Source organism: Paroedura picta, chromosome 5 (assembly GCF_049243985.1).
Source record: "Paroedura picta isolate Pp20150507F chromosome 5, Ppicta_v3.0, whole genome shotgun sequence".
Taxonomy (NCBI): domain Eukaryota; kingdom Metazoa; phylum Chordata; class Lepidosauria; order Squamata; family Gekkonidae; genus Paroedura; species Paroedura picta.
Window position 1 is genome coordinate 122,729,584 of NC_135373.1, and position 27,165 is coordinate 122,756,748.

A 27,165-nucleotide genomic window follows, 5' to 3' on the forward strand; every position below is an offset into this window, starting at 1 on the left:
GCCTGAATAAATCCCTCCCCTCTGCACTGAATTCAGTTTCCATTTTGATTTGGGGTGCTTTAAATTTTCCCTCTGCAGCATGCATGATTGATCTGCAGTGATCCTACCTTTCCCCCACGATATCCGGGACTGGATATAAACCTTGATATTTGAAAAACCGGCACCAATATAAGTGTAAATTTCTGCTTTTTGCGAATTGACTTCCTTCTCCATGCCTGGTAGCAAAGCAGTCTTCCCTGATTGGCGAGGGCATCAGTTCAAATACTTCCTGGTTCCCAGTTGCAAGGCTTGTCTTAAAGTAACTGTGCTTCAGAAGCCCTAACTTCTCTCAGCAGAAATTTGCCTCATTCTCTGAGAGGATGCTGCTGCACCTGTCACACTATGCCAGAATTCAAAAGATGGCCACAGACTCAAAAACATGGGGCACCCCTGCCTTAAATAACCATATATGCTGCCATATAGAGCAGAGTTGTTCTCTCTTGCCCCAGAGGAATGGACCAGAACCAATGGGATGAATTTAATGCAAAAAAAATTCCATCTAAACATCCGGAAGAAGTTCCTGCACTTTCAATGTGCTTTGACAACTGGATTTTCCTGTGCAGAACAGCAAAATCTACTTCTAGACTTCTAGTGCTTTGGAAGTGCATTATCTATTGTGTGCGGAATGGGCCCAGGCTAAATTACTGGTTTTAATGGACAGCCAGAACCCTGTATTGATTGAGGGGGTGGTGTTGTTTTTGTCAGCTGCCATTAGGATGCGTGTAGTTAAACTTGAAAGTTGAGAATTGTTTACTTCCGTAATTTACGTGTTAGTATAATGATTCTATTAATTTTATTGTCATCCTTTGACTTTTACACGCCTAATTCTATTGTCCCTTTCATCATGCTAATAAAAACTAGATTGAGATTGATCTCCAAGATTATTCCAGCTCAGTTGAAAATCAGGACTTTTGTAAAAGCATCCTAAATGTTGACTAGTTTTCCCAACACAGTAAAAGCTGCAAGCAGATATCAGATCAACAGAATTTAATCTAGTTTATTTTCCAAAAAAAAAAGAAAGAGAGAGAGAGAGCAAGAGAGAGAGAGAGGGAGGAGAAACAAAAAAAAATATGAAAACAAAACCCAAAAAAGAAAGCGCAATTCTTAACACTAGCAGTAAGTAAAATTTATACAACCATTCAAATCTGTATCATAGGATGAAATTAATCTACATCTCATTTTGGTGCTTTGAATTATACATACAAACAACAATTACAGGAACTTGTTCACAATGGGTACAGGGTGACTTGGGGAACTTTTGCCTGGGCGACAAGCTGAATATATCACACCGATTTGCCCCGAAACCACCCCGCTTTCCGATCAAGCGGAGGCCCAGCAGCCCAGAATGGATGATTTGGTTACACCTTGGATTAATTTATTTTTAATGCATCGACTCAAGCCAGTGAGTGAGGAGAGAGAAAGAGAGAGAGAGAAAGAAAACGGGAAAAAAAACCCAACAGCTGGCGGTTCTGTCCATTTTGCCTGCTTTGACCTTCTTTGCCTCGGTCCAGGCCCTTCTGCGTTCCTCCCCGGTCATCTATGGCCATGCCTCAGGCATGGACTCTAAGCAGTTCCTTTACAGCTAAACACAAGAGTCTTCTTCCGGGGGAAGGGGGGAATGTACAGTATTTTCTTACAATATAAGTTATACAGTGTTCAGCATCGATCTGCTCTTCTGGGGAAGAGGGAAAGGAGGGCATGGGCGGAAAGGGGGCGGGGTCACCACTGGTAGTTCTTCTTCACAGCACTAGAAACCCAGTTCAAGAGCGAGCTTGCGTCGGGATGGTTTATTCACAAATGGGGTCCTGACGTCGGTGGCGGAAATGACGCAAATACCTCTAAAAAGCGGCCAACAGCGGTGCCTGTTTCCCCCAAACACACACAATGATTTAAAGTTCTCTACCTTGGACCAGTTTGTGTTTTTTGTTGTTGTTGTTGTTCTTCTTCTTCTTCTTCTTTCTCTCAATTAAATTTTCTTTGCTTTTCCATTTTGCGTGCCCGGAGCAACGCTGTCCTGCAACAATGCAAGTAGAATCGCCTTGCCTCTCATTTTGAGAACTTAAAAGCATTCGGCAGGGAAGTCTGTTCCTCGCCCGCAGGCCGACGCCCCGGGGGGTCACTCTAGCCCATGGCGGTGACCATACTGGACGGGTGGTGAGGCCCGAAAGACAGGCTGGAAGGCGGGTGCATCGGAGTTGGCGTGGACAGCATGTGGCCGGAATGGCTGAAGGGGGAGATGTGGCTGATGGACGACATGTGTCTCGAGAGGGCGGCGGGGTTGAAGGAGCTGCTCTTGGGGAAGTCTTCCAAGCTGTCGTGGACCTTTTTGCACTTTTTAGACTTGCTCGACATCTTTCGGTTTCGGGTCTGGATGCCTTCCTTCTTCATAGTCAGGGGTCTGTTAATCTAAACAAACATCAATTAACTTTTTGTGGGGTTGAACCTGCACAAACACACGTGACAGCGCTGTCTATGGAATCCGACTCGCAGCCCATCCAAGTCGGTAGGGTCTACTCAGACCAGCTGTGGCTCTCCAGAGTCTCAGGCCAAGGTTTTTCACGTCATCTCCTGCCTGGTCATTAACTGGAGATGCCGGGGATTGAACTTGGGACCTTCTGCGTGCCAAGTGGATGCCCTGCCAGGCAGCCACTGCCTCTCGTCTTTGTGACTACTTTGCCCAAATCACAGACCCCCCCCCCCCAAGATCCAGCAACAGAATTGTGAACCTAAGAACTTAAGAGAAGCTATGTTGGATCAGGCCAATGGCCTACCCAATCCTACACTCTGTGGCCAAAACCCAGGTGCCATCAGGAGGTCCACCAGCAGGGCCATAAGAACTTAAGAGATGCCATGTTGGATGGAGACAATGGCCCATCAAGTCCAACACTCTGTGTCACACAGCCAAAACCCATATTTCTCCCACTAATGACTTCAAAATAAGTGATCTCTATGATGAATCTCATTTAACTACCTCTGCTATTTGAGATCGGGTAACTGCCACTAATGAGGAATCTTCCTAACCTTCCAACCCCAAAAGAGGACATTTTCATCCATTTTTTCCCCAAAAGGTCCCAAAAGAGGATGGACATTAAAAATAAAAAGGACACATCCTCTAAAAAGAGGACATCTGGTAACCCTAATCCAGGTGTCATCTGGAGGTCCACCAGAGGAACCAGATTCAAATCAGCTACAAATACCTGAAACTATCTCATACCACTGGTCTGGACATCCCCCAGAATTGCATCTGATCACCAGGCAACAAAGAACAGTTGATCTGGATCACATGGCTGCTTTGGAAGATGGACTCAGCGGCTTTCAACCCTGCTGGAGTTCTTCCAACTCTCTCCAAGCTTCACATTCTAAATCTCTTGAGATTTCCCAGCCCAGAGTTGCCAACTCCAAAAATTTGCTCCCCTACCCCTGTACGGTCAAGATCCAACCTAGCGATTCCCCTCTCTTGCTATTGCATCAGCCCAATTATCAACCCATTTATTTCAAAGGCACTTTAATGTCAAAGCTAAATACCTTCTGTACAGTGGGGGAAGGGGTTCTCCAGGGTTATTTCAAAGGGTTGGAAGAGGTGTTGTTATTTATTTTAATATTATAGGGTGCTGCAGATCATCCTAAACTCGGGAACCATTGCCATAAGATCTCTCCTCACATTATGAGTGATATCTTCGTGAACTGGAGGTGCAAGGAATGAACCAAAGACCTTCAGTACGCCGGCAAGCACATGGTTTCGCCCTGGGTTATGGAAGTGGAACATCTCAGTTCAGAACTTGCAGTGGGGGATTATGAGATATTTACGGTTTCAGTTATGAGATATTTACAGTTTACAGTCCAAGTCTGAACATAGGCACAGTGCCCTCAAAGCTGCAATCCAAAAAACTGAAAATTAACTCCAATTTTATATTTTAAAGGAGGTTTCTTAGCCTTACAACTATCCTGGTGGCGCTCAGAATCTTTGAAGTAGAAAAACCTGGAGACTCTGGGGTTGGAGCCAGAGATTTGGGGCAGGGAGGGACTTCAGCGGAGTATAATGCTATGGAGTCCACCATCCAAAGCAGCTATTTTCTCCAGGGGAACTGACCTCTGTAGTCTGGAGATGATTTATAATTCCAGGGAGTCCCCACCTGGGGATTGGCTTCTCTACTTATGGTGATCCCATACAGGGTTGGTTTGCCCTTGCCTGCTTCTCCAGAGCAACCCTGAACTCCCTTGCTCATCTCCCATCCAGGTATTAACCTGGCCTGATCCTGCTTAGCTTTCAATTATCCGATCAGCTCAAACTAGCCTGGGCTACCCAGGTCAGAATGAAAGCCATATGGAGGTGGTTGGTCATCGCCTGCCTCTGCAGAGCAACCCTGGATGTCCTCAGCAGTCTCCCTTCAGACCAAGGTTGACCTTTCTTAGCTTAGGAGATCTGACAAAACCCTGCATAGTGCCGGGGGTTGGACTAGATGACCCAGGAGGTCCCTTCCAACTCTAAGATTCTATGATTCTATGACCTGGCCGGAGCTGACCAACAATCAAATGCATGACAGGAGACTGCTGTAGGCCGTTTGGCGTCTCCGTTGCAGAGAAAGGTGAGGTATAAATGAAACAAATCAATCAGTTGTACTCGCAGATCAGTTAATAGTGAACCAGGGGCTCATGGGAATTGTAGTCCGTGGACCTCTGGAGAGCCACAGTTTGGCATTAACATGGCGCATTCAGTGAGGCAAATTTACATTGCAGAACTCTAGTTTCAGCCAGCTACACACTGTAGTACAGACCACAGTCCCTAATAATTTTGGCACTTTACTGCTTGCATCAAAAAGCCCTCTTGAAATCATGCATTTTGCACAGACTCAGGTGGGCAGCTGTGTCGGTCTGAAGCCACAGAACAAAGTTTGAGTCCGGCAGCACCTTGAAGACCAACGAAGTTTGATTCCAAATTGCTTTTCTAGGGTCAGTTCAGAGAGTTCTCAAAATGACACCCGAAAACCCAAGTTAGGTCAACCTTTGGTGATGTGTTTTGGGCAACTGACCACCTCACTTACATTGTGGAGCTTGTAGTACAGCCCGCAGGCATTGCACACTGGATCCCCATTGGCGTTCCTTCTCCAGAGGGTGGTGGTGGTGGTCTGACAGTTTGCGCATGATGTCCCTGCCCTCCTTGCGGCAGACTATAGAGAGAGAGAGAAAGAGAAAATGCATCCACGTCACAAGGACCACTCGGTACGGACGTACATCTAGAGTAGCAAACAGTTGGCCAGACTGACCATCACTACAATCAACAGAACTTCAAGGAGCAAAAGTCCACTGGACCTATGAGGCACAAGGGAGAGATGGAACTCTCTATCTAGGGCAGTGATGCTCTGAATGCTTTGTGTACCACAGTGGGAGGGCTTCTGGAGTTCTGGCCCTGCTGGTGGACCTCCTGGTGGCTTCTTGTTTGGGCAACAATAAGCCACTGATTGTTGGACTGGATGGGCCATTGGCCTGATTCAACACAACTTCTCTTATGTTCTTATGGCCCTGCTGGTGGACCTCCTGATGGCACCTGGGTTTTGGCCACCATGTGACACCACGTGGACCAGATAGGTCATTGCCCTGATCCAACATGGCTTCTCCCATGTTCTTATGGCCCATTGCTAAGACAGAGGAATTGCTGGCAATTGGAGGGCATACAGTGTCGCATCAAACTGGCAGAGGTTGGATGTTGCTTATCAAATGAGGTCACATGGACTCATCCCAAGTAACAAACACAGCATCTGCTGTTCATAATTCATGCAAGAAAATGGAGCTTTTCATGCATGAAAGAAATCTGCCATTAAGCATTCCACTTGAAGCTTTCTGATACTGACTCAGATCCTGGGTCCATCGAGGTCAGTATTTCCTACTTAGACTGGCAGCAGCTCTCCAGGGTCTCAGGCAGAGGTCTTCCACACTACCTATTGCCTAGTCCTTTGAACTGGAGATGCTGGGGATTGAACGCATGACCTAGATGCTTTACAACTGAACAGGAACCCCTCCCAAAGCTTTCTTTACTTCTTAAGGAAAGTCCTCCGTAAGCATGAACATCCTGATACAACTATACTTAGATGACAGCTGTGGATCCATCGGTCATGAGGTTCTTCCAGATTGGCTTGCCAGAGAACCTGTAACCAGACTCTCTGGGTTGGCTACAGACTAAACTTTCCATCTGTGGAACTAGAGTTGCCAGTTCCAGGCTGGGAAACCACTGGAGATTTGGAGAGGAAGCCTGGGAGTAACGCCAAGGACATGCAATGCCCATAGAATCCACCCTCCAAAGCAACCTTGGTCTTCAGGGGAACTGATCCCTGTAGGCTGGATACGAGGTGAAATTCCCCAGTCCCACCTGGAGGCATGCACCTCGGAGACCAATGAGATTTTGGGAGGATAAGATCCAAAGTTCACGCTGCCAAATGCAAATGTGGAGGCTCCATGGCTTTCTCTGACACAGTGTGGAATTCCACCAGTTAATTATGGGCCCCAGGAAGCAACCCCTCCCTTTGGGTCTCCTCCCCGTCATTGTTCAGCCAGGTAGCCTGGGGTTCCAGGAGCGTGGGAAGAGCAATGGAACTCTTTTTTGTTTTCCACCCTAGCCCAAGAAAATTACATTCAGAGTTTTGAATGATGCTTTCCTTAAGTGCTGGGAAAACCTACATGGGCAATGTACCAGGGATTCTTCAAAGAAGCCTGTTCAACATGGTACTGTCTCCGTATTAGAGAAGGAAGATTATAGCTCCATATTCAGATATAGTCAAGAGAGTTTCCACCTCCAGGTTGGGAAATACATGGAGACTCAAGGGGTTGAGCCAGGAAAGGGCAGGATATGGGTCAGGGAGGTACCTCAGTGGAGTACAATGCTATTGAATCCACCATCCAAAGGAGCCATTTTCTCTAGGGGGACTGACCTATTTAGTCTAGAGATGAGCTATAAGTCCAAGGGCTCCCCAGGTCCCACCTGGGGACGAGCATCCCTAACAGTTGACCTCTGAGCTGCTTAAAGAATAAATAGTTTTATTAAGAAGAGAAAGGAGAGAGATTGTACTAACTAACTGACTGACTAACGTTCTGGAGGGAAAGGAACAAAATGGTCACCACAAAATGGCTGCCTAAGGAGGCGGAGCCAGCCACAACATGGCAGCTCCAGCTTACATTCATTTACACAGTGCAGATCCTTGTGGTATGGTAGCAGTTGTTGCTGATGCAATATTTTAAAAAAAATCTACAATCAAACCTCCAGAGACCAATTGGCTCCAATTCTCCAGAGCACCAACTATTAAAGAATAAACCGCTTTCTTGAGGAGAGAAAGGAGAGGAGAGGAGGAGGAGAGAGAAAGTCCCAGGCAGTCTAACCAATTAACTGTTCGTCTGCAGGCAAGCAGGAAGGAAGTGAGCTCAAAGGAACAGGAAGTCCCCAATTGAGCCAATCAGGGTTTGAAAACACCAGGAAGTTCTTAATCTATGCTAAAAGCCCATCGCCTCTGTTTCCCCCTGTAGGCTATTCTTCACATGCTGTTGAATCATGCACACTGCAGATCTTACATGTTACAGACACCTTGGCTTCTGAGCCCTGGCCAGAAAACTTAAGAACAAAGTCACATGTGTTCCCCCCAGACTGGATCTACCAAATATGGTTTGTGCTGGAGAGAGGCAAAAAAAAAATCAAAAATATATTCTACTTCACCCCTCCCTTCCCCCTCTACCTGCTTACGCAGAAAGTTAGCAAGTACAGAAAACACTATTTAAGGTTATCAGCCTCCAGGTGGGACTTGAAGACCTTCATTACAACAGAGATCAGTTCCCCTGGAGAAAATGGCTGCTTTGGAGTGGGGGGGGGCACTCTGTGGTCTTGGACCCCAATGAAGCCCCTCCTCTCCCCAAGCCCCACCCTCCCTAGGTTCCACTCTCAAAATGTCCAGGTATTTCCCAACCAAGAGCTGGCAACCTTTAGTCGACTTGAATGTTTCCTTCCTAACTTTCATAGTGCAGGGAACTTTTGACATGGGAGAATACTCAATCCTTTGAGTTCCGACCTAAAATCCAAGGCACAGCGAGGACACAAATATGTCTTCATTAGAAAAAAGGGGGGGAGCCCATTAGTTCAATCTCTCAGGCACAGTCAACCACTGTAGACAATCCTGAATTAACATTTTAGAAGCTCCCCACACGCATTCTTCAATTCCTGCACCCTGAATGGCCCAGAGGTGTCTGAGCTTCTCAGAGGACGAAAGCTGGCCACACTTGACCCTTGGATGGAGGCAACCAAGGACGTCCAGCGTGGAGAGCCAGCACGGTGTAGAGGTTAAGAGCAATTAACTCTAATCTAGAGAACCCGCTTCGATTCCCCACTCCTCCATACGCAGCCAGCTGGGTGACCTTGGGCCAGTCACAATTCTCTCAGAGCTCTCTCAGCCTCACCTACCACACAGGGTGTGAGGGATGGACGGGAAAGGTGTTGGTAAGCCACTTTGGGTCTCCTTCAGGTACTGAGAAGCAAGGTATAAAAACCCCAGCTTCTATACAGAGGAAGGCAACAGCAAACCAACTGGGGTCATCTCTTGCCTTGGAAAACCCTGAAAGTTGTTGTAAGTCTATTGCGACTTGGCAGTGCTTTCTTCTTGTGGCTCTTATATTGTTGTTATACATTTAGTGCATTTGTGTGTTTCTAACTTACAGCATGCACCTCTCTCATTGAAAGAGGGATGAAAAAGGAGGCCAGGATTTCTTTCTTTTTTCTTAAAGAGCAGCAGAAATGCCTGAAGCGTTCATTCATGTGACTTTTACTCAAAGAGTAGCCTTCGGTTCTAGGTAGAGGTCTACTTGAACAGAAGGAACCCTGGGATGTCTTCAAAACAAAAGCTAAGCCACAATTCTGCAACCTTTAAGCCTATGAGCCGTTGTTATTTTTTACAAAATGGCTGCTCCATGGAAACAACTCTCATATTGCAGCCATTCCATGAGGCAGGTGTTCTAAGTGGCAGCCATTTTGTGACTACTAGCTTGGCTCACAGATCAGAACTGTCACTGTTATGGTCTCAAGACCCTCAAGAAAGGTGCCAGGAAGCAACTGGGGGTCAGCAGGCGGGGACAGCTGAGAAAGTCCTGTCCCACTGAGAAAAATTACTTCCCTCAGTGGAGATTTATTGGTGGATAGTCTCACCAGGAAAGGGGGAAAGGATATCCCATGACACACTCTGAATTCTGAAAGCATTTCCCTCTGCCTGGTAATTAGGGCTTGGAAATCCCTAGAGATTTGAGTGTAGAACCTGGGATGGTGGGCCTTAGGGAGGGGAAGGGCCTCAGTAGCATATAGTGCTATGTGGCCCACCTTCCAAAACAGTCATATTATCCCGTGAAAGTGGAATTAATGTATTCAATAAATAAATAAGCGATCCAAGTAGTCTGGAGATCAGCTGTTATTCCAGAGGGTTGCTTATCTCCACCTGGACGCTGGTAACCCTGAAGAGACATTTTGTGGTGTTCATTGCCTGTATAATTTCTGGCATGGCAAGCAAACACAATCCACCACCCAAAAAAAGTCTCCACCTTTTGTTGGAATTGCAAACAAAGGTGTACATGACTTGTAGATGCTAAGAACAGCAGAAGAGCCCTGCTGGACCAGGCTACTGAGCCATCATGTTCAGTATCCCAAGAACATAAGAACAGCTCTACTGGGTCAGACCCAGTAGTCCATCTAGTCCAGCATCCTAAGAACAAAAGAAGAGCCCTGCTGGATCAGAACAGCAGTCCATCACATTCAGAACCATGAGAACCTAAGAAAAGCCCTACTCAATCAGATAAGTGATCCATCTAGTCCAACATCCTAAGAGCATCAGAAGAGACCTGCTGGATCAGATCAGTGGCCTATCTTGTTCAGCATCAGCACCAAAAGAGCCCTGCTGGATCAGGCCAGAGGTCCAACTAGTTTAGCATCCTGAGAACATCAGAAGGACCCCTCTGGGTCGAACCAATGGTCCATTCAATCCAGCATCCTGAAGACATAAGAAGAGCTCTGCCAGATGAAACCAGTAGTTCATCTCATTCAGCAAGCATCTTAAGGGCATAAGAAGAGCACTGCTGAATCAGGCTGGTGGTCTATCTAGTCCAGCATGCTAAGAATACAAGAAGAGCCCTGCTGGGTCGGACATGCCACCCATCCAGTCCAGCATCCTATCTCTATGACCAACCAGTTCACCCCCATACATTCAGTCTGGGATGAGGTCATGTACCACCTGGCAACCAAGAAATGTTCAGAATCATCCAAGAACACCAACTGACCACATATGGATTCTACCCTGTGACGAATTCATACTTATATTTTCAATTGTTGTCCCATCTTTCTTCTAAGAGGTTCCATCCATGTTTCCTCTCCCATTTTATCCTCACAACAATTCTGTCAGGAAGGTTAGGCTAACAGAGCGTGCCTGTTCCAAGGTCACCCCTTCAACTTCACGGCAGAGTGAGGACTTGAATTCTTCTCCTCATTCTAGACCAATCCTCTGACCACTGCACCGCACTAACTATCTTTTTCTACCAAATTAGATCAAAATCCATATTCTAGGACTGTAGCCTAGTTATTTATCTGGCCCCTCTGAAACGATCTCTCCGCCTTCTGTGTCAAGACATTGGTTATCAAAAATTGGTCCGATTTTTAGAAATCCTGGGATTAACATTGCAGTGTCTGGAGCCAGTGTGAAATGACTAGGCCTGACCACCGAAGAAGGCCATGGGGCCAAAACGCATATGTTCAGGGTCGCTCACAGGTCCATTGCAATGTCCTTGGATTCTGACACATCTTGGAGTTGAATATGAGCCGACAGTGTCAGCTACGAAGGCTACTGTGATATTAGGCTGAATGGTTAGAACATCCCTTTGGAACCGTTTGAGGAGCCCCGGAAGTGGGTTTTCAGGTCTTGAGGGGCCCCGGAAGTGGCCAGCTGACCACGCCTCCCTGCCACGCCCTCTGGAAGTGACATCATCACCCCCATTAACAGCCAGGCTTGAGGAGGACTGAAGGAGAGCTACGACTCTCCTGAACAGAGCGGCGTTTTTCGGGAGCCAACCGAACCAAACAGCTTTTGCGAAAGGAAAGTTCTCGTTGGGCTTGAATCGTAGCTCTCCTTTTAAAGGAAACAGCCAGAGTAAATCAAGAAGGAAACCTCCGCTGGCTTTGGCGATTTGTGTGAAAGACAACTAGAGCAAGGACAGACAATTTATATCTCTTTCCCCAAAGTGACATTTTTACTTAAACTTTGGTGGTCCATTTGTCTTCGTTAGTAGTATGGCTTGTATCAGTGGTTCTCAACCTGGGGGTCGGGACCTCTTTGGGGGTCGAATGAGCCTTTCACAGGGGTCATGACAAGGCAAGCAGCTTGGGGGGGGGCGCCATCCACACAACAGCCTTGCGGGGCAGATCAAGATAGAACGTAAGTCTGTCTGGAGCAGCGGAAAAGAGCGAGATGGGCATGGTGGGGCAAGAGGCAGAACTGAACTGAGAGACCCCGGGAAAAAAACAATTTATATACAATTATGAACCATGGATCTTCACGCCATTGGTCCGTTTTGGTTTAATTTCTGTGAAAGGACATTTGCATAATTTTATGATTGTGGGTCACCACAACATGAGGCACTGTATTAATGGGTCACGGCATTAGGAAGGTTGAGAACCACTGGTTTATATGGAGGTATTTTATTTTAAAAAATCAGACTTAGATTGTCACCAAGGTGGGTAAAGTGCCTTGTATTTTTGGCACCTATATAATTTAATTTTTGAAATTAAATTATATCTTTCCTCTTGACTGCTATCTTTATATTGGCTATATCTTTATATATTTATACATTATACTAGGGGGTAGTCAAACTGCGGCCCTCCAGATGTCCATGGACTACAATTCCCAGGAGCCCCTGCCAGCATTCGCTGGCAGGGGCTTCTGGGAATTGTAGTCCATGGACATCTGGAGGGCCGCAGTTTGACTACCCCTGCATTATACCTTTCCTCTTGGCTGTTAGATATAGTTGTCCAACCATTTTACGTTAAGAGTAAGTTAGGAGTAACCTAGGTGTAATGAAGGTGAGAGTAGACCTCCATCTTGGGACAGGGATGGGACAAGATGTTCACAGAGTCAACATTCCAGAGACAACAAAGAGGTTTTCTCCTCTCCCATTAAGTTGGAAGCAGCTCCTCCACAAGGAGACATAGCGTCCTAGAACACCCCGTCCCAAGCAGAAGACATGAGTCAAGAGGGATGGAGTGATTAGAATGCCGAACTAAGAATAGAATGTTCCAGTCTACAACTTGAGAACCTGGAGAAAGGGAACCTACTTCCTAAACTCCTTGAACGAGGGGAAGGGATTGAAACGGTCCCAGATGGTTGGCCCCAATCTGGATAGCCCAAGTGAACCTGATCTTGACAGATTTCAGAAGCTGAGTAGGGTCATCCATGGTCAGTATTTGGATGGAGGCCACCAAGGAAGACCTGGATCACTACACAAAGGGAAGCAATGACCTCTGAATGCCTTTCTTGCCTCGAAAACTCTATAGGGTGATCTTGGGGCTAAGATCAGGTTCCTCCCCTCCCCTTAGGGATTGGGCCAGTATTAGACTGTGCCTGAGCCGTCATGTGATCAACCCTTTTGATATATTTCCGTCATGAGATCTGCCTTATTCTAGACCAACCCAGTGATTCCCTGTGTGGGAAATGAGGTCAACTGTTAATTATTCCGCCATTGTAATACTGTAATATTGTAGAGTTTTAGAGAGATTTTATGGGGAGATTGTTTTAGACTATAGATAATGTTGTTTTATTGTTGTGGACTGGGTTCTGTATTGTACATGTTGGTAAACCACTGCAAGCAAGTTCGCTGAGAGCAACCATCATACAAATTCAAATAATAAAAAAATAAGTCAGCTGCCAAATTTTAAAAAATATAGACGCTATTAGACCAGCATTGGCAACTCTGGCTGGTCTCAGGCCATTGTATCTGCGGGAACACTTTTTGCAGTATTTCCCCCGTAAGACACCAGGGAGCAAACCCTGTTCAGGGTCCCCAGCCCCACGGAGATCAAATGGGGTTTTATCGCCCTGTCCCCACCCTGGTGGAATGCTCTGCCGAAGGAGATCAGAGCTCTGCACCGCCTTCATCAGACCTGCAGGGCTTGCAAGACAAAACTGTTCCATCAGGCCACTGGCCGAGGCCAGAAGTAGCATTAGAAACCACTGGCCTCTCCATCTGAGCCCACCAGAGGGATGTCAGTGCCCAGGTGGGGCCTGGGGGTCCCCTGGTTTTACAGCTCATCTCCAGGCATCAGAGATCAGTTCCCCTGGACAAAATGGCTGCTTGGGAGGGTAGACTCCGTAGCATTGTCCTCCACTGAGGTCCCGCCCCAAATACTTCCCAATCCTGGCTCCACTCCCAGGTGTTTCCCAATCCAACCCTTTCCCACCAAGCTAAAAAATCCTATTGACCCCACCACCACCGGCCCGTATGAGAGGCAAGTATTATGGGCCATTTCAAGGTGTCATATTTAATACTGGGTTTTAATGTCTTAATATTTAATTGCCACATTTAATATTGGCACATTCAAATTGTATTCTATATTTTCGTGATTTGCACGCATTCTATATCGCCGTAATCCACCCTGAGTTTCCAGAGATAGGGCAGGATATAAATCCCAAAATTATTATTTTATTTTTAGCTTTTTATTCTTTCATGTCCAGCCCGCCACACCCACAAGTAGCTCGTAAAAAAATAAAGGGACAGAACAGTCTTTCCTAACCCATTATCGTTTTGCCTCGAAATGCCAAGGAGAGATTCTGGGATCCTTTTCATCAGGCAGGGGATCTGCTACGGAACATGGAACAATCCAAAGGCCCAGCCTTCCACTATTCCACCATTCCATCTTTCTTCTTTTTCTTTTTCGTTTTTGTCATTTATCAAGCGTTTTCAAAGTGTAAGTCCTAGAGCCATGTGGTATGCGGCAGCCAGCGGAAACCCTGGTTACCCTAGCTTGCAGTAAACCCCTGCGCTTGCTTTCCACCTGCCACGGCAAACCGGCTTCTACGTGGCAGGCATGAGCAGTTGTGCAACAGAAGCACAATCCTAGGCTCCCTTAGGATGGCCAACTTCTGGGTCTCCCAGAGATCTCCTGGAGGTATCCCAGAATTACAACAGGTCTCCAAGCAAGAGCGATCAGAACCCCTGGAGAAAATGGCAAATTCTAGAGCATTATATCCCACCGAGGTCGTTTCTCTCCCTCCTCCCCAGGCTCTGACCCTAAATCTATAGGGATTCTCAAATCTAGAGTTGGCATCCCTATGTTTAATAGGGACTCACAGCCTGCTAGGGACAGGACCGGAGAAAAGCAGAGCATACATTATTGAAGTGTGAAAAATGGCGTGCGGTAATTCCAAAACATCCCGAGAAGTCTCTGAAGTGAGCTCCTCCCTTCCCACGAATTTTGTTAGCTCCGGGACTCTTGCTCCTTTCTCGGGCTACAGAGAGACAAGACAGAGCTCTGAGAGAACTGGAACTGGCCCAAGGTCCCCCATCGGGCTGCGTGTGGCGGAGTGGGGAATCAAACCCGGTTCTCCAGATTACAGGCCATTGCTCTTAACCACTACCCCATGCTGACTCTCAGCCGTCTCCCCCGATCAAAACAAACAACACCTTTAGAGGACCAATTCAGAGCTGGAAAGAGAATGAACACACCTACTAGGACCTACTATGGTCCTATTTCATATTAGGGAGTTTCCTTAACCGCCACTTGCAGAAGTTTAAAACAACAGGAGATCTAACCATCGATCTCCAGAGTTGTATCTACCCTTTGTGAGTTCTACCCTTTGTGAACAGGTAGTTTTTCCCCTGGCTGTTCCAGGCATGAGAAATTCAGAGGTCTAAGCCCAGGACTTGCTATACGAAAATAATTATGACAGCAACACAATTCGTTCCTAAGCAGTAAAGAACACATCCCCAATAAATTAATTTTCCAGTAGTTGAGGCCAGAGAAGATGGTACAGAGTCATCAAATTGAGATCACGCAAGGTACCCTTGGATTGTTTTTTTCCAAATATTAAAAACGAGCAAAATACAAAATGCACAGAAATGAGAACAATAAATATCATTCCAAGGTTCTACCTCAATCCCAAGGCCCTGAAAACCCAGCAGATGGAAAAAGAGGCCCCATTTAGTCCCGTGGCAATTTCCATTTTTTTTAGGGGAAAAAAGAGTTTCAAGATACCCTTCCGTGTTCAAGACAAAATATTTGTTCATGCCTGCCGCATGCTCCCCCCAGCCCCGTACCACCCTCCAGAACCTGTTCAATAAAATCATCATCCCTTACTTGTTTTTTTTTTAAGGAAAATATTATATATATAAAATAGAGACATAGAAATGGTACATAACTTGGCAGGCATAGTGAAAAAGGGGGGAGAAGCTCTCTCAAAAACCCTCTTCTGTACAGACAGACAAGACTTTGGGCGGGGCTGCCCAGTCCCACTCCCTCCAGAAAGCTTTCCATCTTGGGCTGAGGAAATTCAAAAACACAACATGACAGGGAGGGAGAAAGAAAAAAGAAAATAAAGAAGTTAGTGCAGTTTTGAGATTCAAGTCACTTACCAGCCTTCTCTTGGGCTTTATCAGCGGGCGGTTCTGCCCATTCATTTTATGATACAGTCCACAGGCGTTACAGAGATAATGCCCCGTGCCATCTCTCCTCCATAGTGGGGTTGAGGTAGCGCCACAGTTAACACACTCCCTGCCTTCTGGAAACAAGAGGGGACACAGTTCATTGAGAGACAGCAAGGGGAGAAATAAGGGAGTTGGAAGAGGTCTCAATATGCCCTCCATCCAGCTCAACATTCCCTCCATCCAGCTCAACATTCCCTCCATCTAGCTCAACATTCCCCCACCCTCAGAGGGCCAAAAAGAGTGTGTGAAATAAAGAGGAGGGGGCAGTTCAGAGTCACAATTAATTAAATAAAGCAGAGGTCTCAATATGCCCTCCATCCAGCTCAACATTCCCTCCATCTAGTTCAACATTCCCTCCATCTAGCTCAACATTCCCCCACCCTCAGAGGGCCAAAAAGAGTGTGAAATAAAGAGGAGGGGGCAGTTCAGAGTCACAATTAATTAAATAAAGCAGAACCTGCCACTTTTAAACTTTGGGCAAACCAAATAACTACTGGTCTGGAATGATAGTAGGACATTTTTATTCATACTTATTTCTAAGCTCACCCAGGCATGATAGCAATACAAAACCACAATAGTATAAGAGCAAGGTGAGACAGCTATTGCAGAATAATAATACAGAATAATACAGAATTTAAAGCATTGTTTTTTGATCAGTGATCAGAAAGGAATTATACATATTATATACAGATTATATACCATAAGGGATGGAAAGCATAAAAGTCTAATAAAATAAATAAATAAATTCACACCAGAATATGTGCACGTAATGCATTTTAATTATAATGAACCTCTTCCTTGGAATAGAGGTGGAATAAAATTCTTAGAGGAAACCCAAGTTTTCAAAGTGTTTTATTCTGAGTATTGAGGGTATTTAGAAGAGGGATTATCATGTGGAGTCCAGATACCCTTGGAGTCGACTTCTGAATCTGGGGAATTCTTTCAGACACTCTGAGCCCTAGGGGAATGGTGGCATAAAAAATCGATAAATAAATTATAAAATGGTCCACAGACAACTAAACTAGAGAAAAGATCGGTGTGGGGACATTGCTATATGCATTGTCCTGTTTTTTGGTTATGCACATTCAATCCTGGCGCCTCTCTTCTTGGCCAAATTTCCTATTTTTGTTTCTTTTAATACAAAAAACAGATATCAAATTTTGATAACGTGGACAGGGGAAACGATGGTTGTCATTTCACACCAAGTGGGGATAACCCATCAAGGAAACTAGAACTTCCCAATCAAACCAGCAACCAGGAGTGGAAATGTCTCTAAAATGGTCTTCCGCTCTCTTCCGACTCCTTCCACCAATGTCCTTAAAGCTGGACCGCCACACACTTAATTCCAATGGTAAGTTTTCCAATGAAACCCATTAAGTCTGAGACATGAGTCAAGAGGCCTAAGATCCTGAGAACTGATCTAGAATGGGCATTGTGGGGGACTTTTTAAAGTGATCTTCTTGGGAGTCCCAAGGTTTCAAGTCCCCTCCCTCTTTTGATAACACCACCCCAACTGCTGGAGCTATTCACAGCTCATTGTAAGGAATGCATTGTAAGGAATGCTCCCCAGCCCATACTAGCTCATCTGCATGCGAGGTTGAGACAATCTTTTGCATTGATCCGCCATCTTTGTTTCTTGGTTTTTTAATGTACTTTGGGGCTTACTGTATGTTAGGCTGTGTTTTATCGATAAACTAGGGGCAAAGCCCGTTGTCTCCAAGAATACAACGGGCGCTAGAGCTTGGCAGTGGGAAGAGGAAGGGGAGGAGTTGTCCAGTCTGTAAGGGCATGGGGTTGAATGTGTGTGTTGTGTGGGAGGTTGTGGTGGCATGGTGGCAAATGAGGGCATGGGTATGGAGATACGGGTGTCAAGAACCTGTGATGTGGAATGTTTGTTGTGTGTGGGAGAGGACTGACCTTTGGGAATTTTGGCATAGTGGTTACAGATGAGCTTTCCAGAGCCATGTCTTCAGATATGTGAAGGGAAAATCAGACTGGAGACTCTTCTTAGGGGAAGATTACATGGCAACCAATTCACCCCAGTTCTGCGTCATTTCCCTTCTTGTGTGAATTAGGCCACATTCACCGAAATGCCCCTCTGCCCTAATACACATGGGGTAGTCACAGTACACAGGTGTCCACCCTGTTCCTTCTGTCTCCCATATTTTCACTGTTGGTAAAATGTTATGTGCCCACATGCTTCTTTCATGATTGCTCCTTAGAAGAACGGATTTTTGTACCCATTGCTTACTACCCAAAGGAGTCTCAAAGCGGTTCACAAACACCTTTTCCCTTCGTCTCTCCACAATAGTCAACCTGCGAGGTATGTGGGGTTGTGAGAGATCTGAGAGAACTGGGAACTGTTGAAGTGCCGTTCTAATTGTTCCAGTTGATATGTTGTTGTTATTGTTATATTGATTTTTGATATTGATTTTGATAGTGTTTTATGTGAATGTTCAAAAATGTTTTATGTAAACCGCCCAGAGCCGTAGGGAAGGGCGGTATTAAAATATAAATATAAATATAAATATAAATATAAATATAAATATAAATATAAATATAAATATAAATATAAATATAAATATAAATATAAATATAAATATAAATATAAATATAAATATAAATATAAATATAAATATAAATATAAATATAAATATAAATATAAATATAAATATAAATATAAATATAAATATAAATATAAATATAAATATAAATATAATGGACCGCAGTGACCCAGCAGGCCCTCAAAGCATTTTCCAATCATCTTCCCTTCCTCTCCCTCTCACTATTTACAGTTTCAGGCTGTAAGTATTTATTTAGATCTTCCTGCACTTTCCAGACTCACAGGACTGATGCTGGTCTGCCTGTCTGCGCCCCAGCTCCTGGAATTCCAGCTCACCTGCAGAGTATAAAGATCAGCTCCCCAGGCAGAAAGGGCTACCTTGGAGAGGGTTGTGGTAGAGAAGAAACATTTAAGGCTTCCCACACAGGTTGTTGTTGAATTGAAAGACTTGAGGCCTACTGCACAGGGTTGTTGTGCAGATGAAACAGGAGACAAAAGAGCCAGTTTCTTCTGCAGAATAATGCTGTGCGGTGGCCTCAAATCTGCAGAGAATTGCAAAGAAGAAAGACACATGGCTTGGCTGTGTCTAACCCCCGGCCAGAGCAGTATTTTAAGTGAGAAGGGGCTTTTCTGTGGCCTCCCTGTCAAGCAACTGTTTAGCAGAAGGGGAAAGTCCCCCCCCCTCAAAAGGAAGGCCCTCAGGCTCCCCTGCGTTGCTCTTGGAAAGGCCTCCTTCCCTCAGTCAGGGCCTGTCAGAGGCCTGAAGGGGGGGGACATCCTGCCAGCTCTGTCGGGGTTCTGAGGCCATTTGCAGTTGGACATGGCAGTTAGGACAGCCTTGGGGCGAAAAGGGCTGGCGCAGCCTCTGTTCTCACCCCCCTTGGCAGCCCTACTGACCTCCTCTCCCTTTGGTGGTTAGGGGCCGACTGGCAGCCATTTCTCCAGCTTGCCCCTGGCTAGATGGAATTTTGGTCTGTCCTGATGAGGGTTGTCAGTCCAGGGCCATGGGACCAATTGTTGCCCCTCCCCATCACGGACTGAGCCCACCCCAACACCCCTTACTGTTTTATTAAGGGGGAAAAGATTAGATGTTTTATTGTACTCTGTGAAGGCTCAAGGGGGTGGCAGGTAGCAATGGATGAGCAATAGGGTTGTGAGTATCGTGCATAGTGCAGGGGGTTGGACTAGATGACCCAAGAGGTCCCGTCCAACTCTATTATTCTATGGTTCTATGGTTCTGTATGTTATTAGCTGCTGTTAGCCAGCTAGCCTGGGAGTGGCAAGATACAAATTTATGAATAAATAAACAAAGTAATTTTAATAAATCTCCTCTATATTTGCTTAACTCTGTTCATCTAAGGCCTGCCCTGAGTTCTAAACTTCAGTTTCTTAAGGCTGTAAAGGCTAGGGCTTTGGCTATCCTTCCAGGAACAAGGTCACACGACTGTAAGCAAGCGAACTAAACAATCTCTCATTTCCTTAGCTGTTCACGGACAGGGATGGTTAAGGGACCTAATTATCTAACCAACCTGGCCTGTGCTTAAGCAGGATACCTTGCAAACCGAAGCCTGGTGGGCACAAATTGCTGTGAATGCTCCCAAGTCACACACACAAAGGACCTGCCGAGGTGCTATTAGCCATAATTGTATTTTCACATATTCGGCCCTCTTCGCTTGACCTCTCCCTTCCTCTACTGCGTTTCTCACAGTTGAAAATTTAGATTGCAATCTCCTCAAGGCAGAGTTCTGAGTTCTGTTTGTTTGCTTGGCTTAGGTCAGCTGGTGATGCATCCCATTAATGAAAAATACAGAAATCATTTGACCGTCATTAACTTTAGGACGCTCTTGACAGACATCCGCTGCGTGCTGCTTAGTTTCTCACACAGCAGAGCCCAGCACCAATCCATGAAGTTCGGGATCGCTTTTAGAAACGGGCAGTCCCTCCCCACAAGAGACAACCTGTGGGGTAGGGGAGGCAGAGAGAGATCTGAGATAACTGTCACTAACCTAAGGTCACCAAGCAGTCTCCATGTGTCTCAAAGCAGCTTACAGCCCCTTCCCTTCCTCTCCCCTCAACAGACACCCTGAGGAGGAGGTGAGGCTGAGAGAGCTCAGAGAGAACTGTGACTGGTCCAAGGTCACTCAGCAATCTTCATGTATCTCAAACTGGCTGGCAACCACCTTCCCTCCCTCTCCCCACCACAGACACCCTGTGAGATAAGTGAGGCTGAGAGAGCTCTGAGAGAACTGGAACTAGGCCATGGTCACCAAGGTGGCTACATGTGGAAGAGGAGTGGGGAGTCAAACCCTCCCGTGAAATCCAATGCCTGAATCTGACCAGGATGCTACAGTTATGAATTCACCATTTACTATTGCTCTATTGTTATTTTACTGTTGTTTATGGTAATTGATTTCTCTGTACTCTTCCTGTTCCTCTAGGTTTGATGTGAACCACCCTGAACCGTATTGGAAGGTGGTATATAAATGTAATAATCAATAAAGTAAATAAATAAACCCAGAACTGGCGACCTTGACACGCAGAAGGAACTTAGCAAAATAAGCCCAAATAAATAAATAAATAAATCAGCTGAAGAGTGCTTGTTTGCCACCTCTAAAATAACATTTGAGGTGTTCGCACAACCCGTGGTACATCTGTAGACAAGCCAATGACCATACGCCATCGCATGTGTGCATAGCACAAGAGTGGGCCCATGCCCATGCCCGCCCCACTGGAAAGCCAGCACAGTGTAGCAGTCAAGAATGTGGATCTATTATCTAGGTCAGGGGTAGTCAACCTGTGGTCCTCCTTTTTTTTTCCCTACCCAAAAAAGGCTCAAAGCGGCTTACAGTCGCCGCCCATTCCTCTCCAATTGATTGCAGGCCATTGATTCAAGATCAAGTCATCATCAGGTGATATGACCATATATGGTCAGGTTGACCAGACACCCCCATTCCAAAATGACCAATGATGGGCCTGGAAAGGGTGAAAATGGGAGGTGCCCCCAGTCCTGAAAATCCTTACTGGCCAAGGCCCATGGCACATGATAGTAACTGGAGTCCAGAGAGGTAAGTACTCTCATTTTAACTTAACTGTGTTGAGGGGGAGGCAGGGAGTGATGGGGCAGTGAGTATCTGTCCCAGCCCTGTTCCCAGCCCATCAGGATAGGCCGCTGGGCCATTTCTCGCGCTGGTGGGCGACAGACTGTGATGTCACATCTAGTGGGAGTGTCTCACTGAGGTCAGTTTTGGTGACCTGTGACTTCCATGGGCGTGACTGGGAGGCGTGGCCTGCTGACATCTCTTTCAGGATTTCTCGAAACCCAAAGACTGTTTCAGGGTAAAGGGGTGGAGAAAGACTGTCCTAGAAGCTAAATGGACCCAACCATGGGGCTTGAATCACATGATGTGAAGACAAGAGTCGCTAGAGAAAACAACCTTGTTAGGGAAAGTTGAGGGCAGTAGGAAAAGAGGAAGATCCAACCTGAGATGGATCTGGGCCATCGGTTCACAAGACGCGAGCAAGGCTGTAGACAACAGGATGTTTTGGATGTCATTCATCCACGGGATCACCATTTGTGAGAAACAACTTGACAGCACGTAAAACATGCCCATAGACCATCGACAGATCTCCTGACAGGGATTTTCGTTAATTAAATTATTAATGGCGTGGAGTTCTCTTTCTGACTTTCTAGGTAGAATGGACAGGAAAGATCCATGAACAACCATGGGATGATCTGCCATGGAATTCTCCTGGTTGAAGACACTATATGGGGTCCACACGTGGTGCATTCATTGAAAACATTGAAAACAGCCCACAATCAGTCCCCAAGAACAACCGTTCCCCTGATAAGAAGGACCCTGCTGGAGGGATGGACAATAGTCCATCTGCCCAGGCATCTCATTTCATACAGCAGCCAACTAACACCTCTGGATGGCCAACAACAGGGCATAGGGATCAACGCCTTCATGCTGGACTAGATGGACTATTGGTCTGATCCAGTATGACTCTTCGTATGTTCTTATGTCCTGAACAATTGTGCTCACTCCCTAGGTGTACGTTCCCTAAAACTGTTCTGCTGACCAGAGTTATAGCCACGATGCCAGCCTAGATAGACCTTTGTTGTGACCAACGGAGATCCCCTTCTTATGGCAAGATACAATGGCCGAGCGATGGGAAACAAGTTCTGCTATCCATCCAAGAGCCAAGCTTGCCTTGTCTCTTTACAGCAGAAGAACTAAACCAAAGAAACGCTATTGCTCTCTGCTTTGGTTAATGACCACTAGAGTAGATATTGCAGTACGGCTTCCATGCTCACTTGGTGCCAAGTCCTCTGGAACCCTTTGCTGAATTGCAGAACACTTAAAATTTTGCTCTTTAGGGGGCAGAACATTTAATGGTCCACCCCTTTGGAGACTAGTTGTATGGTCCACCTCCATGTAGAGTCTAGAGATCTCCTCGAATTATGACTGGTTTCTAGAACACAAACTCCCCAGGAGGAAATAAGGTGGATCCCATGGCATTGAACCCTGCTGAGGACCTGCCCCATCCTATCCATCTCAAAATGCCCAGGAAATTCCCAGCCAATGGTCAGTAGCCCTAGTGATTGATCCAATGGCCGTTCAAGCTGACCCGGTTCTTTCCATGTTCTTTCCCCCCCCCCCCAGAAACGTCATTGCGCTGTACCAAACTGCTCATTAAAGGAAGATTCCTCCATGATCACTATAGGCAAACTGGCTGAGCCCCATGTGGATGAAGGAATCTGCACAATTGGGCCACCCACAGACAAGGAACGGATTTGCGCTCAAAGCGTTTCCCAAGAATGTAGAAAAATTGAACTTTTTAAATTACCCAGCTGAGGAAACTCTGCCCCTGCTCCAGGGAGAGACTTTGGAAAGTGCTCCAGGAGAGGGAGAACGGTAAGAATGGTGGGCACTAATTAAAAATTGGGAGGGGGCTTTAAAGATCTGCCTGGGGAGGGGCTGAAATGCCCATTTGAAGGCGATGCTTAATGATTGCATTGATCTCCCACTTGACCTAAATAAACACCTGCTGAGCATCCTACCAAGATCCCTCTCAGATCTGCCTCCTCTTTATTCCAGCCCCTCCCTTCACACGATTAGACCGGCACCCAAATATCAGCGATGATTCAGTTTCCTCTTGTGCCACGCTGGCCTCAATCAGGCTGCCCTGGCACAAATACCCCATTAATGGGCACTTCTAATCCATGACCTGGGTGGGCCATGCTAATCTGTCCTCATTGCATCTCAGAAGCTAAGCAGGGTCAGCCCTGGTTAGGACTTGGGTGGGAGACCATCAAGGAAGCCCAGGCTTGCTAGGTAGAAGGAGACAATGACAAACCACCTCCAAAGGTCTTTTGCCTGGAAGATCTTTCCAAGAGGCCTAAGCCAATGGTGATTTTATGGCATTCCCCACCACCACCAATTTGATAACTACCATTCCCACACTGACTAATCTGTCTATTCTTTAAAGCAGGGGTAGTCAAACTGTGGCCCTCCAGGTGCCCATGGACTACAATTCCCATGAGCCCCTGCCAGCCTTTGCTGGCAGGGGCTCATGGGAATTGTAGTCCATGGACATCTGGAGGGCCGCAGTTTGACTACCCCTGCTTTAAAGCCAGCGTGGACAAACTCTGGCTCTCCAGATGTCCATGGACTACAGTTCCCATGAGCCCCTGCTAGCCTGGACTACGATTCCTACAAACCCTTGCCAGCACATGTTGGCAGGCGCTCAGGGGAATCGTAGTCCGTGCTGGCAGGGGCTCATGGGCACTGTAGTCCACGAACATTCTGAGAGGCACAGTTTGGCCACCCATCTTGTGGGGTTCAAACTATGGCTGGGTTTTACAGAACATTTTTGAACTGGTGAGCTGAAACTCTTAAGGAGCTGCGCCACAGATGCTCCATCTTAAGTATTCATTCACCCCCCCCCCCCAAAAAGTGTTCATCCACAAAACTTTTCAAAAAGAACTGTAAATATTGCTTAATTTCTGCACAGTGAGATGCCATATGTATCAGAGGATGGTCTGATCTAGTAGGAACATTCAAAGGAAACCAATTGAGGGCCTTTATAAGGTTCCCTGCCCTCAATTGGGAAAAGCCTGGTAACTTTGGGGCTGGAGCCAGGAGTGGATGGGATCTGGGGTCGGGACGGACCTCCGTGGAATATACTGCCAAGGAGTCAACCCACCAAAGCAGCCATTGTCTCCAGGGGATCTAGTCTCTGTCACCTGGAGACGAGCTGTAAAATCAGGGGATCCCCAGGTCCCACCTGGAGCCTGGCATCCCTAAATCTATAAGGTACAAATAGGAAAGTTGGCAACCTGGAATGAGAGATTTCAGTTTTGCAGCATTATATGCTGGTGTCTGTCAGCTAGAAATGTTAGCTTAAAAAGTCCACCCGTTCACTTTGGCCGTAGTGAGATACGGACTGGATGGGCCATTGGCCTGATCCAACATGGCTTCTCTTAGGCTCTCAGCTCTAAGCCTTTAACTGGGCTGAAGCTTTTATTTCACCAAGAGAGAGCTGGCTTTCTATCACTCCCAGGATGAACATACACTCCAAGTCAACCCGTTGATCTACATCAGGGGTAGTATGCTGGCAGGGGCTCATGGGAATTGTAGTCCATGGACATCTGGAGGGCCTCAGTTTGATTACCCCTGATCTACATGGTTCCGTATCGTGCCCTGCGACCGGCAGGAGCAGCTCTGGGGGCTCTCAGGTGCCAGCTGGGCAGAGAAGGGTCATTCCCATCATCTGATTCTTGCAGTCTTGCAACTGAAACTGCCAGGGACCGAATCGGGGACTTTTTGCATGCGAAATCTGTGCCCTGCCAACGAGCCACAAACTCTCAGGAAGTTCTAGCAGTGACGTATTTAAGGCCTCTGCACCTCTGAGGGGTAAACTGATCTTGGGTCACTGGGTTCCTTATTCCCCCGGCTTCATTGTGGTGAAGGGGCATCTCTGACTTCAACGGCTTGTGCCTTATTCCATGCCAGAGGTCTGTCCACCCAGCCAACCACCGTCAAAATTCAATGGACACTCCATACTGCAAAATGCAGAACTGCAGCGTGCAAATCGCAGGATGCCGAAGGGCCGTCTCCAAACGCGGCTCTTAAAATGGTGCTCAGGGAACCATCCGGCCCCTTTAAGGCTGATCCCTTTTTATCCCACCCCCGCCCCACTGCCTGCAGTGGGAAGCCAGATGCACAAAAGCCGGATAAGCCATTCTTGCCACTGGACTTTCCACGGCCCGGAATCCTGCTGAATTTCATTCCGGCAGGGCGGCCATGAAACAATTCCCAGAGCACGGCAACAAAAACATGACGAGAGATCCTTAAAAAGAGCTGGCCGCCTCCTGGCTGGCTCAGCTCCACGTCGCACAGTGGCAGAGCTTCTGCTTGGCATGCGGAAGGTCCCAGGTTCAGTCCCCGGCATCTCCAGTTAAGAAGGACCAAGCAGTAAGGAATGGGAAAGACTTCTGCCCGAGGCCCTGGAGAGCCATGGGAAGGGGCTGTGGCTCAGTGGAAGAGTTTCTTCTTGGCATGCGGAAGGTCCCAGGTTCAATCCCCAGCATCTCCAGTTAAGAAGGACCAAGCAGTAAGGAATGGGAAAGACTTCTGCCCGAGGCCCTGGAGAGCCATGGGAAGGGGCTGTGGCTTAGTGGAAGAGCTTCTGCTTGACATGCAGAAGGTCCCAGGTTCAATCCCCGGCATCTCCAGTTGAAAGGACCAAGTAGGAGGTGATGCACCAAGACCCGAGAGCCAGTGTGGGGCGGTGGTTAAGAATGGCAGCCTCTGATCGGGAGAGCCGGGTTTGATCCCCCAGCCCTCCTCCCTATGCAACCAGCTGGATGACGTTGGGCTGGACCTCACACTGCTTTTGGGGAGAGGAAGGATGGGTGATTTTAAGCCACTTTGGGACTCTTTGGGGAAGTCAAAAGCTGGGTACAATAAACAGCTCTTCTTCTTCTTCTTCTCAGCCTGAGACCTAGGAGAGCTGCTGCAGGTCAGAGTAGACAATACTGAGTTTGATGAGCCAAAATTCTGAGTCCCGAGAAAGCAGCTTCACGTGTTGGTTGTTTTAGGAGTCATGCAAAAGTCCAAAGAGATGACAGTCGTGGTTGCTGCCACTCCACGGAGAACAGAAAAACCCTTCAGGGTCCAGCCAGAAGTCCAGATCAGTTTCCAACAGAAGCCCCCCAGACACCTCTGATAAGCCCACAAGCAACGTGGGAAGGACACAGGCCCTTCCTGCTATCGACATCCAACAATTCGTACTCCGAGGTAGCCTGCTTTGGAAACCAGAAACGCCCTTTTCTCATCATGTCAGTCATAGCGACCGTGAGGCTTTGCTAGGAACACCCCTGTTCGAATCTCACCCTACCTGTGAAGCGCCCAGAAGCCAAGTCTACGTGGAAGCTGGATCGCTGTTCCTAGAGGAGACATCCAACCCTACCTTCACCGACAGTCAAGAGCAGGGGTAGTCAAACTGCGGCCCTCCAGATGTCCATGGACTACAATTCCCAGAAGACCCTGCCAGCATTCGCGAATGCTGGCAGGGGCTTCTGGGAATTGTAGTCCATGGACATCTGGAGGGCCGCAGTTTGACTACCCGTGGTCAAGAGGTTGCGCATCGATGACTAGTATAATGCAGTGTAGTTTGGAAGGGTCTACTGATATCTTTTTCTCTGGCCCACCCACGGAGGAGGCAGCCAAATGCTCCACGTCAAAGAAGATGATGCTCTAAGATACCTCCATGCTTGAGAGGAGGGGGAGGGACAAGGTCTCACCTAACCGCTGTCAGCAACTGATTATATATTTGCTCATTACCCTCCGATGTAG

The 27,165-nt window shown here is 46.9% G+C and overlaps 1 protein-coding gene and 1 non-coding gene across 17 annotated transcripts in view; one reads left to right on the top strand and one right to left on the bottom strand.

Annotated features, from left to right (window-relative positions):
• Positions 1-1,011: 1,011 nt before the first annotated feature.
• GATA3 (GATA binding protein 3) overlaps positions 1,012-27,165 on the bottom strand; it is a 114,008-nt gene continuing 87,854 nt past the window's right edge. For 11 of the 16 annotated variants that reach the window (XM_077340282.1, XM_077340280.1, XM_077340291.1 and 8 more), the window contains 3 exons: positions 15,670-15,815; positions 5,082-5,207; positions 1,012-2,445 (listed from right to left, as the gene is read on the bottom strand). In XM_077340282.1, coding sequence (XP_077196397.1) covers positions 2,161-2,445; positions 5,082-5,207; positions 15,670-15,815 — 557 coding nt within the window. In that variant the 3' untranslated portion in view covers positions 1,012-2,160. The remainder of the gene's footprint in view (positions 2,446-5,081; positions 5,208-15,669; positions 15,816-27,165) is intronic. The other 5 variants (XM_077340294.1, XM_077340295.1, XM_077340292.1 and 2 more) reach the window with 3 other exon arrangements.
• Positions 25,971-26,042, top strand: TRNAV-GAC (transfer RNA valine (anticodon GAC)). The gene has a single exon. It is a non-coding gene; the product is annotated as a tRNA-Val (tRNA).